Genomic DNA, 16,876 nt, shown 5'->3' on the forward strand with positions numbered 1-16,876 from the left:
ATTTTTGATGTCATGGTTTGGGACACAACATTATGATTTTGTAATGTGCTGCTTTATTGACAATGTTATGGTAAAATGTTTTATAAATTATTAATTCAAAAATGAAATTTTCGGGCTTGAATTTTGGGATGTTACAAAGGACATTTCAATAAATTATTGTTATTTAACACTTTGCTTAATCGTACTGCCCCTTGATTCTTTATTTGTACTCCGATGAAGGGAGTTCGTGGATATGATCTATCCCGAGCTTCCTATTTTTGATAAACTTTATCTTGTATGGATGACCCTCAAAGTAATAAATATAAGAGAGCATACGAAAAAACGAGGAATAATATTGAACGAGCGTTTGATGCACTTAAAAAGCGTTGGTAGATACTTGCTAAACCATCAATGTTTCGTGAAGTAGATACTATGACCGAGGTTATATATACATGTATGATATTACATAATATATACTAGAAGATGAATAAAATGCTATATGTGACTAAAATAATCAAGTTATCCTCGAGACACAACTGTTAGTATATGGTAGTCTAAAGTTTACACAAAGAATGAGGATACTTTACAATGATGTTATCTATTCCGATCTTTGTCGCCATTCGACCTATCAACTTTAGAGGATTGACAATCTTGATCTTAATATATCACCTGAAGCCCAATTTTCAAAGAAAGATCATCATTTGTTTTAGTTACGTTTCATTATATATATATATATATATATATATATATATATATATATATATATATATATATATATAATATATATATATATATATATATATATATATATATATATATATATATATATATATAAATCATGTTTCTATGTTTTAAGTCATTTATTACGTCATATTTTAAGTCGAATATTAAGTGATGTTTTATAACTCGAGTATTTTAATCTTAAAATGTTTGTGTTTTAATTATTAGTTCTTAAGAAAATAAACAAAATTAATAATAATTTTTAAAAAAAAGATATGACATGATAAGACATGCAGGGAAATCTAAAGAAATGTCTCACACTTTTGGGAAAAGTTTCAATAAAATCTTAAATTTATTTTAAGAACATAAAAGTCCCGATTATTTAATATTTTGCTAAAATTAACGAAAAAAGTCTCTTTTTTATATTTGAACAACAAATGATAGATTATATGCTTTTATCAAAATAATAAGATTTTTCTGTTCAAAAAACAAAAAATATTATGATTTTTTTGAAACTTTTCCCAAAAGTTTGAAACTTTTCTGTAGATTTTTTGAAGGGTAAATATGAAAGAAAAAAAAAGTCAATTACCAAATATGTACAAATTAAAAAATATATTACATTTTTAAGTCATTATTCCATCTAAAGTACATGAAACATAACCAAAAACTGTAAGCGGAAAGCTTGGGAGTTTTCACCAAAGTACCAATGCAAACAACAATATGAATATAATAACAACATACTATGGGCCCAATCAACCATAGGGTTAGAATTCCCCATACCCTCAACCATCAAGTTGGAATGCCAACACACTATTGAAACATCCCGAAACTCAGGTAAAGCTATTTAACCCTTCCATTTTGTTAAGCTGTCAAGATTAGTCCCTGGAATGAGTTTTTTTGTAGCAAATGAGTACGCTGGGCGTACTGGGGCATACACTGCGTGTACTCATGTGCTTAAGTTGGATACGGACTCGCCTGGGTACGTTGGGCGTACCCAGGGTTACGCTGGGTGTAGCGGGCTCAGATGCAAACCCTAATATTTGGCTTGTACTCTATATAAGGGATGCTAAGGCTCATTTCTTAGCCTTCATATCATAGAGTGAAACCCTAAGAGAGCCTTCCATCGTCCTTAGATTGAGTGTGAGTGTTTTGGAGCTAAAAGTGCCTTGGTGTGTTAGTGAAGAAGAAGGAGAGGAACTTGAAGTGCAAGTTTGGATCTGGGATCTTCAGAAGAAAGAGCTTCATCTAGTGGTATAAAGTTTAAAACTTTCCTCTTTATTTGGTTTGATGTTGCATGGACCATTTCTAGGGTTAAAAGTCCTAAAGGTGGAGACTTTATGAGTGTAATAGACTCCATGGACCTAGATCTATCCCATTTCAATGATATTTGTGTTATAGATCCATAAAAATCCCAACTTGGTCGTTATTATGGGGTCATGCTTGAGTTATGAGCTTTATAGGGTTGGTAATGGAATGTTATGGGTGTTAGTGACTTGTTCAGCCATGCAAAGGCTTAAAGTCACCAACTTTATGTATTAAGAGGATTAGGGATGGTCAGATCTAAAGTTGGACGTGTGTATAAACTGTTTAAGACCCCAAAAGCCAAGGAGTCTGAAACTGGGAGTTACGCGGAGCGTAATCCTAGTATGCACGACGTAAGGGGTCGCGTACCTCGTTTCTGTGAGGATGTCGGGTACGCCCAACGTACATGTTTGGTACGCGCATCGTAACCCGAAGAGTTGACTTTTAGGGTTTGGTCAACTTTAGGGTCTTTGATCCACGAGAGGGGTAAAATGATCTTTTACCCTTCTGAGAGTACTAAGAGAGGGAATAGTCTAGCCTTGAGAGACGTATTGATTAAGAGTGTTTATTTTGTATGATTAGGCGGAGGCTAGATTAGATTTTTACAGAGTTCGAGATTCTCGAGTTACCCGAGGTGAGTCTTCTCACTATACTTTGCCTAGAATGGTAATTAGAGTTATATGACAGAGTATCTTGTATGCTATTTATGTGATTGTGATGCACTGCATTATTTCTATGTGATTTATGTTGTGTATGTTCCAGAGTTTACAGAGTTAGAACCGGAATGTCCACAGAGTTAGGACCAGAGGGTCCATAGAGTTATAGCCTCGAGTGGCTAACATGTGTTATATATGGTATTTTGAGGAACTCACTAAGCCTTTATGCTTACAGTGTTGTGTTATGTGTTTCAGGTACCAGTGAGGATCGCGGGAAGGCATCGTTATGATCAGTACACACATGAGGAGTTTTTATGCATTATGATCTTGGGTTGTGTTTCTATGGTTGATATGTGATACAATGACATTTTTATAATATTTATGAATGAAAGTATGTTTGTTGATAATGTAAAAATTGGTTGAAAATTTTGAGTGTTACAACTATGGGTCCAGTCAACCTCCAGGTTGGAATACCCCAGGCCCTCAACCATTAGGTTGGAATGCCAACATACAATAGGTCCAATCATCATAGGGATGGAATACCCTTGGCCCTCAACCATCGGGTTAGAATGCCCAGCCTGTTGGCTTATGCACGAAGCAGAAAATCTCAGCCACCAAATCAAATATGTGCACATATAACAGATAATCAGATAACAGCCTACAACCAGACAAACAATCTAATAGACCATTAAGCATTGTAACATCCTATTTACCAGGGTACCAATCTAAATTGGGGCAAAGCCCAATTCCAACCTTGATCTAAAAAGGGCCAAAATATACAAGGCCTATAATTGGACTAATTTTCTAAATTAGGCACAACTCCTTATTGGGCCTGATCCTAAGGTTAAACTTTCTAACTAGCCCAACACTCATACTCAAAAAGTCCAACAAGGGCCCAAGACGAGCTGGCCCCAAGATGGCCCAAAACCGCATCCCAACTCGCAAATGCCCATCAGAAGATATATGCTGGGCATACTCCGAAACTACGGGGGGCGTACACGAGCCTCGCATTGACCGGAAATGGGGCCGTTGACTGCGTACATGGGGAGTACCCTCACATAGTTCAAAACTCTAATAAGTGCTTAATGGCTTAGGCACTTAAGCCCCAACTCTAGATCCATCGTCCAGATGTATCTCAAAACCATAAAGTCTCAAACTCTAAGACTTTGGACGTCCAAAAAGTCCTTAATAGATGGTCTTAATCTATTAAGACCTTTCTACCAAATGCATGGGACACTTCTAGCCATTGGGACTTCATTTTTATCACTTAGGACCCTTCCTAGGGTCTCAAAGGACAACTTATATGTCCAAAACATAGCATGCACAATATTAGGACTTTTGGGTCAAGAAGAGTACCAAAAAGCTAACAAAACAAGATCCACACAATACAAGCACAAACACAAAAGTTTTTTTTTTTGGAGCTTCTAAATGACAAGATGATCCCAGATCTACAAGCTTGCTTCACTCTCTAAACACCTTGATGCAACATCTTCTTCTTCAACCACACAAGAACACACTCTTAGCTCACACACAAACACACAAAAGAGAATCTAGAATTTGCCAAAAACGATCTTAGGACTTGGAGGCTAAAAGGATGGGGGTAAAAGGTCCATAATGGGGTTTAAATACCCTACAAACCCTAAAAGTCAGGGTTGCACCTGGACATACGTACACCCTACGTACATATGCATATGCCCAACGTACTAGGACGCCTAGCGTACTCCTCCTCCGCCCAAAATTGCTAATTTGCCCCTCGGGCCACTTAGGGTTAAATTTAACCAAATTCACTGACCAACATGACATATTAATTACCGAAGGAAGGATTTGAAAATACCTGGAATAACAGGATGTTACAGTTTGATGCACTTAAAAAGCGTTGGTAGATACTTGCTAAACCATCAATGTTTCATGAAGTAGATACTATGACCAATGTGATATATACATGTATGATATTACATAATATATACTAGAAGATGAACTGTACACATTCAATCCTTATGACAGTTTCTCTAGTTTAGCCATGAAAAAAATGATTTAATAAGGTAATATATTTCATTTTGTACACATTTAGTCATTAATATTTTTTTATTTCAAAATAAGTTGTTTTTGTTTTTGTACTAATTTAGTAGTTATGAATGATTTTTTTAGGTTTTTCTCACGACATCTTACATATGACAATCATTTATGAGGTGTTTGGGGCAGTTGTCTATCGCGACCTCGACTGCTTGGTTGCGTATGTCTTGTTGTTTGGCTTAGGTCTTGTATTAAGAACGTCGTAACTATTTAATACGATATCAGATTTTAACGATCTTTATATCAATTTGTTCGTTTTTTGAGTCTACTATAATTTTCGTTAAGATTAGTTCCTTTAAAATGTAATATATTTTTACTTACGATTTATAAAAAACATCCATACATGTATTCATAAAAAATGTACGGATATAAAGACCGTACGTAAAAATATATTACTTTCTAATGGAGTAATATAAATGAAAATCGAAGCAAACTAAAATAGGAACGCATTGATATAAAGATCGTTTAAATACGAGATTGTATGAATAAGTGATGACAAAAAAAAACATGCCTAAGTAACTAAGTAGTTGAGATCGCGATGAACATAAACATAAAAAGTCTGAAATGCGTTATTAATGAATGTTCCACGTAAGATGTCGTGAGAAAAACCTAAAGAAATCATTCATAAATACTATATATATTTTTTTAACGGTAAAATAAATACAAAAACAAAAATAACTTATTTTGCATTAACAAAATATTAATGATTAAATGTATACAAAAATATAAAGAACTAAATGTGTACAAAGTGAAAAATATATTATTATATTAAATTATTTTTACCGGTTACCCTGAAGTAACTGGTCATAAAAACTGAATATGTAATTTTAAGAAATTGAAAAGATAAATATAAACTAAAAAAAATCAATAACCAAATATATAAGATTCTAAAAATATTTACTCTTCCCATCTTATATTTGTCAAACATAAATATTTACTCTTCCCATCTTATATTTGTCAACAAATGTTTGTTTAACCTTTTGAGCATCGAAAACTTCATTATTATTTCTTGTACCTTCAAAACTATTTAAGCTAAGCTATTTTATGATTTAACTAATTTTATATAAATTTATAATTTTAACATTTTTGTATCTTGATGATCTTCACATTTTGTGGTACGTCGTTCATACAATACAAAAAAATATATTATATTTCACACTTTTATGCAAAAACTATTTCGTCATGTAAAATCTACACTTCAAATTTACTTCCCGGTTCCTATTCCCGTTTAAATTTTCATTTGTCTCTTCTCACCTTCTCCATCGATTCATCCAAAAACACATTCTTACAAATCAAAATTTCTTCAGTAGTCAAATAATTGATCTGTTCTGAACTTCATCTTCACTCTCTCAGCCGAATTTCTCCGGTAACTATGTCCGCCGGAATGGCAACAAACTCCAAAGGCCAAGCATGGTGAGTGAAAAGCGGATGTGTGTTTCTTCGATTCTCTTTTAATACGGATTAATTAACTTCAGTTTACTTGTTATTTGCAGGTTTTGCACCACCGGTTTGCCAAGCGACGTGGTGGTGGACGTTAACGGCATGACCTTCCATCTCCATAAGGTTAGCTCGAAATGCTAACGCCATTGATGTTCTATGATTAGTTCGATGTTTATGTAAACTAACTGTTTGTTGAAATGTTTTCAGTTTCCTTTAATGGCTAAGAGTAAAAAGCTTCACGAATTGATTACAGAACAGGAGGCAAAATTTACTCCTGATACAGTTACAGACGAAAGAAATTCTGAAAATGAAGAGAAGGAAGAGATCCAGGCGGCGGCGGCGGTAGCGGAGGACGAGGAGCTGTACTGTCAGCTCAGGTTTTCTGATTTTCCGGGAGGCCCGGAGACGTTTGAGATGGCTGCTATGTTCTGTTACGCCGTGAAAATCGAGTTATCGTCGTCCAACGTCGCTTCTCTCCGTTGTGCTTCAGAAGTTTTAGAAATGACTGAAGAGTTCTGTGAAGATAATCTCATTTCAAAAACCGAAAGGTTTTTCTCTCAAACAGTGCTTCAAAGTTTAAGAGATTCAATCGAAACGCTGAAATCATGCGAATGTTTGATGCCTTTGGCGGAATCTCTCGGCATTGTTGAGAAGTGCATTGCTTCCATTGCTACCAAAGTTTCCGCCATGGATCCGTCTCTGTTCAGTTTGCCGGAGAACGAAGCAACGCCGAGTGCTGGTGGCAGAAATATGGGAGCCACCACCAGATCCACCGCCGGGGGAGATCGGTGGTTTGATGAACTCACATTCGTTAGTCCTCCTCTTTTCATCCGTTTGATTATCTCCATGAAAAGTCAGAATCTGAATCACGAATTTATCGAAAACTGTCTTCTTCTGTACGCCAAAAACCGCATCCCAGGTATCAATCGCACCAATAGAAAGCCATTGCCATCATCTAAACCTTCAGAGATTGAACAGAAGGAGCTTCTGGAGACGATAATTACAAATCTTCCTGAACAAAACTGCACACGATCTTCAACGACAGTGAAACTATTTTTTGGAATGTTAAGAACATCAAACATTTTGAACGCATCAGATGACTGTAAATCGATTTTGGAGAAGAAGATCGGATCTCAATTCGAACACGCCACACTCGATGATCTTCTTATGCCGAGTTATTCCTATCTCAGCGAGACATTATACGATGTGGATTGCGTCCAAAGAATACTAGCACAATTCCTCGATTCAATGGAAGACAGAACATCGGCGTTAATGCTCGTCGGAAAATTAATCGACGGTTACCTATCAGAAATCGCATTAGATGCAAATCTCAAACCCGACAAATTCTTCGAAGTCGCCGTTGCTTTGCCGGAGCAAGCGAGGGTCTACGACGACGGACTCTACAGATCCGTCGACGTCTACATCAAGGTATCAAAATCCAAAAATCTCCGGTAACATAAACTCGCCGGAATTTCTTTCTCACGAATGCTAACAATACGCAGGCACATCCATGGATAACAGAATCCGATCGAGAAAAAGTATCCGGAGTATTAGACTGCCGGAAACTAACACTAGAAGCATGCACACACGCCGCCCAAAACGAACGCCTCCCACTCCGAGCAGTAGTCCAGGTGCTGTTCTTCGAACAGCTCCAGCTCCGGCACGCAATCGCCGGGACACTAATGTCTGCAGACATGGCCATGGCCCATTCTGACTCCGATAAGTCACCAACAACTACACGACATGGACTAACAGAACACGACGAAACGGTGGTTACTACCGGGGATGATGGTGATGACGATGTGACGTGGAGGGCGGCAGTGAGGGAGAATCAGGTGCTGCGACTAGGTATGGATACCATGAGGACGCGCGTGCATGAGTTGGAGCGTGAGTGCACGACGATGAAGAAGGCGATTGAGAAGATTGATAAAGTGGGGTCTGATGGGTGGAGGAAGAAGTTTGGGTGTAAATTTAAAACGCAAGTGTGTGATTCGCATGAGCAAACGGTTGTAGAGACTCGAAAGGGGCGGAGGACTCATCGGACTCACCATCATCATTCAAGTCGATAATTATTCAAAGGGAGTGTAAGTTGATACAAAAAATTTTTTTAATTAATTTTGATTGTTATTTGAAGTATGAAGAATTTAATTTTGATGAGTCGTTGCTGATGAATCGAAGGGTATATACGTTCTTGGTCTTCGTACATTTAAGAGAAACTTGAAAAAAATAATAGTTTAACAAAATATAAAGATAGAAATAAAGTAAATATATAAAATAAATAAAAAGTAAATTAATCTTTATATAGTTTTTATATTGGATATATTAAAATGTAATGTGTTTTTTCAAGATGCGAAAAGTAAACAATTTATTTTAATCTTTCGACTAAGGAGATGGATTAGATTAATAATCTAAGAAACCAAATGCCTAGTAAGAATAGTGAATGTGTTTTTGTTAATTATTTATGGTTTTAGTCCAAACAAGTTTTAGACTTGTATTATTAGTGGTCAACAACGGGATAGTTTTTGTGGTTTCGCTATGCCAAATTTGATATATTTGAGTTTAGTTCATAACAAACTTGAAAGGACTTATATTATAACTTTTTTCACATTATTTTAACATTTTTCTTAATATTTGCTTAATTAAAAAAATAAATATAGTCTCTCTCTCTCTCACACACACATTGTCTTCGTTATAACTCAAACTTCTTCTCTGGAGATTAAAACATACACACAATTCACATATACGTACATATACTACTTTCCCTTCCTTGAAAAAGAAACACACACACGAATACACTAACGATGAAAATGATGACAAAGGAGCTCAATTTGAAAAAGAGTTTTACCATGCTCTAACACTGAATCCCACCACCATGTGCTCACATTCCTCAATACAACTGTAACACCACCACAACATCATCCCCCACCATAGTTGCAACGCCACTATAATGATAGCCTATATGTAAAACTTTCTTCTTTTTAGAGCATTGGGTATGGGCCGGTGTTATAATGTCATCTTACATATCACATCAACCTTAACACCACTATAACACCACGTAGGAAATGGTGTTCCAATGTTATAACTTGTTAAGAGGTAGAAAAAGATAGAAAGAGAAAGAGGTGGGAAATTGATTTTGATTGGTTACTATTCCCGTTTCAATATGTGGTAACGAGCACGAGAAGTGCCATAACGAGCTTCAAAGAGTTGGGGGGGGGGGGGGGGGTGTTCCCCGTGTCATGACACCGTTTTCGTGTACCAACTCAGCCAATTCGTTTCTCGTTATGATCTACATCGTATACTCTTACTTCCTCTTGTTTACCAAATTCTTTTTTTCTTCGTTTATATCTCATGACCTCTCTCATTTTGTTATATTTGTTGCATACACACATGATGTGCGTGTAAGTCCCCTCCCGTTATCCGATCATAGAAAAAACCTACAGATGTGTGCTTATGTTTTTCCCTTTATTGGTGCTCTTCTAGGTTCTCTTTTGAATTTAAGGGCCACACACTCATGAGATAAAAATTATAAGGGTTTTAGTGGCTTTGATTTGGAAGAGGATGATGGTGATTTCATCATCTTTATAATGGCGGTGATTTCATCTTGATCACGATGGTGGAAGGTGGGGTTGGTAACCAGATGGAGATGAAGATTGTTAGAAATAGTGTGTAAGATAGGGATGAGCTTAGAATCGGACTGGTTCGGACTTGGAACTGGTTTCCTATATTATAAGAACCGGGAACCGGACTGCCGGTTCTAGCGCCGATTCTAGTTCCGGTTTCTCGGTTATTTTTCAAAAATAGAACCGATTAAATGTTGTAGATGATATGTTATCTTCTGAAGCCTGTAAATGATTCAATATATAACCAAATTATAACTTTTTACATTCTAAATTAAAGTACAAACACTAAATAAATGATGAAAAAAAAAGTAATTTCGACTTCATATGAGTGAGTTATGCGCATTTTAAACGTGAGACGGATTCCATAAAATAAAAACAAAATGCTGAAATAGAAAATATGTAACATTAATATGGTGTCTTTCGAGGTTTATATCTAATTCAACATCTAACCAAAATATGTGTTTGTATAGTCTAAAATGAAGTATAAACACCAAATTACATATTAGAAAAAAAATTAAGTAATTCTGACATCATATGAATGAGTTATACACATTTTAAAAAAAAGAGCAGATTAAAAAAAATAATAAAAATAATGCTAAATAGAAAAAAAGCAACACCGACATTCTTTCTTTCGGGGCATGTGTCTGATTCAATATTTAACAAAAATATATGTTTGTACAGTAAAAAATGAATTACAAACTCCAAATTACATGTTGGAAAAAAATCAAGTAATTCCGGCTTCATATGAGTGAGTTATACGCATTTTAAAAAACGGGAAAAATATCAAACCGGTTCCGGTTTTAAGAACTAGCACCGGTTTTCGTAAAAATGGAGAATCGGTGAGCGGACATTATTACCAATTCCGGTTCCGGTTTCACTTATGGCGGTTCTAATGCTCATCCCTTGTCTAAGGTCATCATTATTTGTAATATTTCTAATAATAACATAGTCCTTTTTGGGTTACACGTAATAACAAATATGAGTGACATTGGTTAAAGAATAATTATAGAGATTTGGTTTGTTAATTAATTAAGTCTTTAATTAATTAAATAAAACTTGTAGACTAAAAGGACATGAGTTTAAGAATATGATATTTATATGATTACCAAAGATAAATATAATTACTTAATAAGCAAGTAATTATCTCTTTAGGTCTAAATCATTCCCTATAAATAGTGACACCCAGAACAAGATTTGATAGTGGATGAAATACTAAAAACCCTCAGAGCATTCGGTGGTGCACTCAATTCTCAAAAACCATAGTTTTCCCATTGTACATGCTGCTTAGAGCTTCTTACGCTCCGTGTACCCACAAAAGAAACATTAATCATTTAGGGGTTGAGGTATTTTTTTGTTCTTTGATTCTATTGTTGTTGTTTGTGTCTTGGGTATGATTCCATCAGAGGGCTTTTGGTTTGGATCCTTGGCATCCAATCAAAGTGGAAATAACAAGATTCCAAGCAAGGAGGTCTTTGGCTAACAATAAGGTATGTGATTCTCATCTTTCTTGGAGTTGCAATAATTGTATGAACATAAGATCCTTGTAGGTTTTCATTTGAAAAAAATGACTAAATTAGTATAACGAACAAGCTTAGGATGTGGGATCCTCAATATTTTGGTTGTGCGATGGATTTGGCCCAACAAAAAAAAAAGGAAAAAATAAATCCATTAAAAGCAATGGATTTGGGGCTCTAGGACTCTGGAAACCAACACAATTAGGTAATTAGTCATCCTTTAACCTAAATTTCAAAAACACAAGGATGCATACTGGAGGAACCTATCGAAGTGGTAACAAAATCGACAAACTACTGACAGCGACTTAAACATAAGAAAAAGGTCACATGCTCTATGCTATAAATATGATGGCAAGCACCATAAAAATCATCATTGTAGATCTCAAATCAATGTCATATTGGTAGAAAAAGAAGAAGACATGATGTGGGAGGATGACATGGAACTTATTGGAAACAAAGAGGAACCATCAATACTTGATTCCAAGGAAGTTAAAGATCGCATCAAAGTTTCTCTCAACTCGGTGGTATTGGGGTATGAAGTCTTGTCCAACTTGGAGCACTTGGAACTCAATGGAGCCCTTAGGATTCATCGAGCATGTGACAAAGGAATGGATCAACTAAGAAGAAAATGGATCTCCTAACAAAGGACATTATATGCCAAAGTAAGAGGAGATGCCACAAAGTTACTTGATATGCCACCAAGTGGCTGGATATGCCACCAAGAGACAAGATATGCCAAAGTGACACGAGATGCCACCAAGTGACAAGATATACCATTCAAGAGGTGGATGCAACATATTGGATCATGATGCACTACCAAGGTTCATGGTGTGCCATCATGGCTCTTGATGTGCCACTCGGGTGTAAGTTCACTAGGATACTCAAGATTGTCCAAATGTTGTTCAGAAGAATGAATATGTTCATATAGGATGTTCCATGTGGCCGATGCGTCATCTTGATTGTAACAGCCCGGAATTTCCAGGTATTTATTTTGGATGTATTTATGAAAATTGTGAGTGGACTCGGCGAGTTGGAGCCCAAACTCACCGAGTAGGATCGCGGATTTGGGCACGGGTTCGTGTCCGGACTCGACGAGTCCACGCTGTGTGGTGAAACCCTAATTTCCGGGGTTTGAGGCTTATTTAAAGGGCCTTATGGCCGTCATTTGTGCTCACCCAACCCTTAGAGAGAAACCCTTGAGTGCTTGAACGTTTTGAGAGAGTAAGGAAGCATTCTTGACCTTATGTGTGTCATTTAGCAAAGAAGGAGAAGATTCTAGGCAAGAGGAAGCAAAGGAGGTTGCTATTTCGTGGATTTGAAGCTTAGATCATCAATCTAGAGGTATGATTTCGGTTTATCCTCTGTTTTGTGAAGTATTATGGGATCTAGGGTTTCTTATGGACATTTATGGGATGATTTGATGCCAAATAGTTCCCTTCTTGTGTTGAGGCTCTGGATCTGGATCCATAGAGGTCCAGAGAGCCTCACTCATCAAGCTTTATGTATAGCAATGGAGTTTATGACCTTGTGTTGTAGTATTTGAGTCAAAAACATCATATATGGTCATATAGAGATTGTATGTGCATCAAGATTGTGGCTTTACGTGCTAAATAAGCTTGGAAGGACTGGATCTATAGGCTAATGGACTGGATCTGACCTTATGAGCAAGTTTGAGTCATTGCATGGCATGGACTCGCCGAGTTCGAAGAGCAGACTCGGCGAGTAGTATGAATAATGCCCGACCACACAGCGAGTCGTCTTGCCGAGTAGGGGAGGGTTGACTCAGTGAGTCAGGGGGGAATTAGAGTGGACAGGTGGACTGAGTCAAGCTGGACTCCCCGAGTTGTTCTTGAGACTCGGCGAGTTGAGTCATGGTAGCCCCACAACTCATGCCAGGTGGAACTCGTCGAGTTGGAGAGAATGCTCGACGTGTCAAGGGAGGATTTCAGGGAAATCAGTGTATACGCTCAGACTTGCCGAGTCGCCATAATGCACTCGTCGAGTCCGGTCAAAGTTGACCGTTGACCTAAGTTGACTTGTTAAAGAGTAGTCAACCTTAGTTGGGAAAGTGTTAATTAGAGATGTATTGTGATTTAGGAGGACTTTAGCTCGGGGGATCGAGCACTAGTGATTTCAGGATTCATGACTTACCGAGACGCGAGGTGAGTCTTCTCACTATACTTTACCTTGAGTAGGTAACCAGAGTTATGTAACAGAGTATTTGTATGCTATGTATGTTATGTGTTGTACTGTATTATTTCTATGTGATTTATGATGTGCATGTTTACAGAGTTAGAACTGAAAGGTTCACAGAGTTAGAACCTGAGGGTTCACAGAGTGTGGGTGCACGGACCCACAGAGTTATAGCCTCGAGTGGCTAATATGTGTTTATTGTGGTATTTTGGGGAACTCACTAAGCTTTGTGCTTACAGTGTTTGATGTTATTGTTTCAGGTACTAGTGACGACCGCGGGAAGGCACCGGCTTGATCCGTACACACGCATGAAGTTTATACATTTGTGATCTTGGGATTTTGTATTTACTTAATGGGATAATCGAATATGGTTGTTTTATGAATATTAAATGAATTATGTTTTATAAAAAAATTTGAAAAATTTGGTTTGAAATTTACGGTGTTACAATCTGGTATTAGAGCCTTGGTTTGAGGGATTCGGGTACACCTTCGGGAGTATTTGAACTCAAACTGAGGATTTGGAAAATATTTTCAAAAGAAAATTAAACTTTTCTAAGAGTAAAAGATTTTTAGAGAAATTCAAGGAAGAAACGTGTGTACGATCAGTCAGCGCCCGAACGGTGATTTCCCAAAATACCCTTATATTATATGTTTATGGTGTATTCTCTTGTTAGAGTAGGCTAGGTGTTCTTATTAGGACTAGAGTGCCCTGATTTGTGATGCCTTAGCCTAGGGAGATGTGAGCTGCTATGAGATGCTTGAGAGCGAATAGGTAGCAGTGAGGAGCTTATGAGAGATCTGTTAGAGAGTGATAGAGTACTTGGAATTTGGGATCCGAAGAGGAGGATTTGGAGTGTGTACTGAGATGGTGTGGACAGTAGTATTGGGCCCGTACTACTGAAAGCACCGGGGCGGTGCACGGTCCAAGTAAGAATCTTCGGAATACCAAGAATCAAGGAGGGATGGGTTGTCGAGTGTGAGTATGCTCGAGCGGATTCTAATTTATCGTATGTTGTATTTCAGAGTTTGATCATGGTGAGGACACGTCATACGCCGGAGGGTGTTGGGGCTAGTGATGAGGAGATCCGACAGATCATTCATGAGGAGGTGGCTGCGGTCATCAGGGCAGAGATACCAGAGATGTTCGAGTCTATTAAGACCGCGCTGATTGAGACCTTCGACGAGCATTATGCCGCTCTTTCAGAGGCTGCGGTGGCGGCGTCCACTGCAGCTGTTGCTGCTGCTAGGCCGCAGGGTGGTGACGCGTTGCTGTTCCGAGAGTTTAGCAACACGAAACCACCGGAGTTTGATGGGACCCAGGACCCGGTGGTGGCCATGAGATGGATTTCTGACATAGAGGGGTGTTTCTTCACTTGCTCATCTCCTGAGCATTTGAGAGTACGGTTCGCACTGAACCAGCTTCGCGTGGGAGCAAAGGACTGGTGGAAGTTTGTCACAACACACTTTTCGCCTGCTGAGCTTGCGGCAGTGACCTGGGAGAGGTTCACTGCCATGTTCTGAGATGAGTACATTCCCCAGGTGGAGAGGGAGCGTTTGGCCCAGGAGTTTTTGACCCTCAAGCAGGGCACTGAGTCTGTTCGTGGCGAACTCCTCATACCGGACATTTGTTGAGCTTCAGGCAAATGCCCGGAAGAGGGAGATCGACCTGGAGACCCAGGCTAGGGAGCAGGCTGATTCTCATGGGAGGGATCGGCATCTGGCACAATTCTAGCCGGCAGCCAAGCGGGCCAAGCTTGCTGATCCCAAATCAGGGAGCCAGAAGGGTCGCACTTGTGGAAAGTGAGGCAAGGGTCATGATGGAGTGTGTAGAGCGGGATCTTGCTACAAATGTGGCAAGGAGGGGCATATGGCCAAGGACTGCCCCAAGGGGTTTGCTGTATGTTTTCACTGCAACCAGACCAGACACCAAAAGGCGGAGTGTCCGTAGTTGCGGGGATCAACTCAGGGATCTGCCCCTGCCGCCATCAGAGCTACCGGGAGTGGGCCAGTGAAGGCCGCGGCGCCGAGGGCACGTGGGAGAGCATTTCAGTTGACCGCGGAGGAGGTCCGCGCAGCGCCCGATGTCGTGGCTGGTATGTATTCTTTCTTGTATTTATTATAATGTTGAAATATTATGCTTATATCATGTTATGCGTAGGTACTTTTCTTGTGAATTCTGTACCTACCTTGGTATTATTTGACTCGGGTGCGAGTCGGTCCTTTGTATCTTTGGCTTTTAGTCAGCACATCAGTGTTAGTCGCGAGGCGTTGAGTCGGCCTCTGAGAGTTTCCATAGCTGAAGAGAAGGCGATATATGCCACGGAGGTGATCCGTGGGTGCGTACTCGAGATTTTCGGTGTTGAGTTCCTGATTGATTTGGTTCCTATTGCCATGGGGGATGTTTGTGTCATCGTGGGCATGGACTGGTTGAGGAAGTTCGGTGCAGTTATCGACTGTGAGCGATAGCTAGTGACCATACGAGACCCTAGTGGGGGAGTTCTTACAGTGTACGACGAGGGTACCCGTTTTGGATCAGCATTTTGTTCGGCCGCTAGGGTGAGGCAGTGTTTACAGCAGGGCTGTAAGGGTTTTGTGGCGTACGTGTCAGATACGCGGGTTTATTCCAGGAGGCCGAGGTCGGTGGAGGAGGTTCCTATAGTGCATGAGTTTCCGGATGTTTTTCCAGAGGAGTTGCCGGGGGTGCCTCCCGTGAGGCAAGTAGAGTTCGATATTGATTTGGTCCCAGGGGCCGCGCCTATCGCTAAGGTGCCTTATCGTCTTGCACCTCCCGAGATGCAAGAGCTATCCTCGCAGCTTCAGGAGCTGCTGGGGAAAGGGTTTATTCGGCCGAGTAGCTCACCGTGGGGAGCGCCCATTCTATTTGTAAAGAAGAAGGATGGTTCACACCGGATGTGTATTGATTACCGAGAGTTGAACAAGCTGACGGTCAAGAACCGTTACTCGTTGCCGAGGATCGACGATTTGTTCGACCAGTTGCAGGGAGCATCTTGGTTCTCCAAGATCGATTTGAGGTCTGGATACCATCAGGTGAGGGTACGAGATGAGGACATCCAGAAGACAACATTTAGGATGCGTTATGGGCATTAGGAGTTTGTGGTGATGCCTTTTGGGCTCACCAATGCTCTGGCGGTGTTCATGGATCTCATGAACCGGGTATGCAGACCGATGTTGGACCGGTTGGTGATCGTATTTATTGATGACATTTTGGTATATTCGAGATCTATGGAGCAACATGAGGAGCATTTGAGGGAGATCCTCGGAGTTCTGAGATCGGAGAGGCTTTATGCCAAATTCTCCAAGTGTGAGTTCTGGTTGCGAGAGGTCCAGTTCCTGGGACATCTTGTTAACCAGGATGGGA

General features: G+C 39.2%; 1 protein-coding gene across 1 annotated transcript; it reads left to right on the plus strand.

Moving 5' to 3' along the window:
• The first annotated feature begins 5,919 nt into the window (after nucleotides 1-5,919).
• Nucleotides 5,920-8,342, plus strand: LOC145037087 (BTB/POZ domain-containing protein At5g66560-like). The gene is made up of 4 exons (XM_078985656.1): nucleotides 5,920-6,143; nucleotides 6,224-6,293; nucleotides 6,378-7,598; nucleotides 7,673-8,342. The coding sequence occupies exons 1-4, from the start codon at nucleotides 6,103-6,105 to the stop codon at nucleotides 8,237-8,239; spliced, it is 1,899 nt and encodes a 632-aa protein (XP_078841782.1). The 5' UTR covers nucleotides 5,920-6,102; the 3' UTR covers nucleotides 8,240-8,342.
• Nucleotides 8,343-16,876: the final 8,534 nt, after the last annotated feature.

The sequence above is a fragment of the Lactuca saligna genome, chromosome 3, assembly GCF_052625555.1.
Source record: "Lactuca saligna cultivar CGN05327 chromosome 3, ASM5262555v1, whole genome shotgun sequence".
NCBI classification, from domain to species: domain Eukaryota; kingdom Viridiplantae; phylum Streptophyta; class Magnoliopsida; order Asterales; family Asteraceae; genus Lactuca; species Lactuca saligna.

Excerpts from the sequence above, each read along its gene's own strand:
- LOC145037087 (XM_078985656.1), top strand. The coding sequence starts at position 6,103 with ATGTCCGCCGGAATGGCAACAAACTCCAAAGGCCAAGCATG. Across the intron at positions 6,144-6,223 it reads AACTCCAAAGGCCAAGCATG|GTTTTGCACCACCGGTTTGC; the intron begins GTGAGTGAAAAG and ends TGTTATTTGCAG. Across the intron at positions 6,294-6,377 it reads TGACCTTCCATCTCCATAAG|TTTCCTTTAATGGCTAAGAG; the intron begins GTTAGCTCGAAA and ends AAATGTTTTCAG.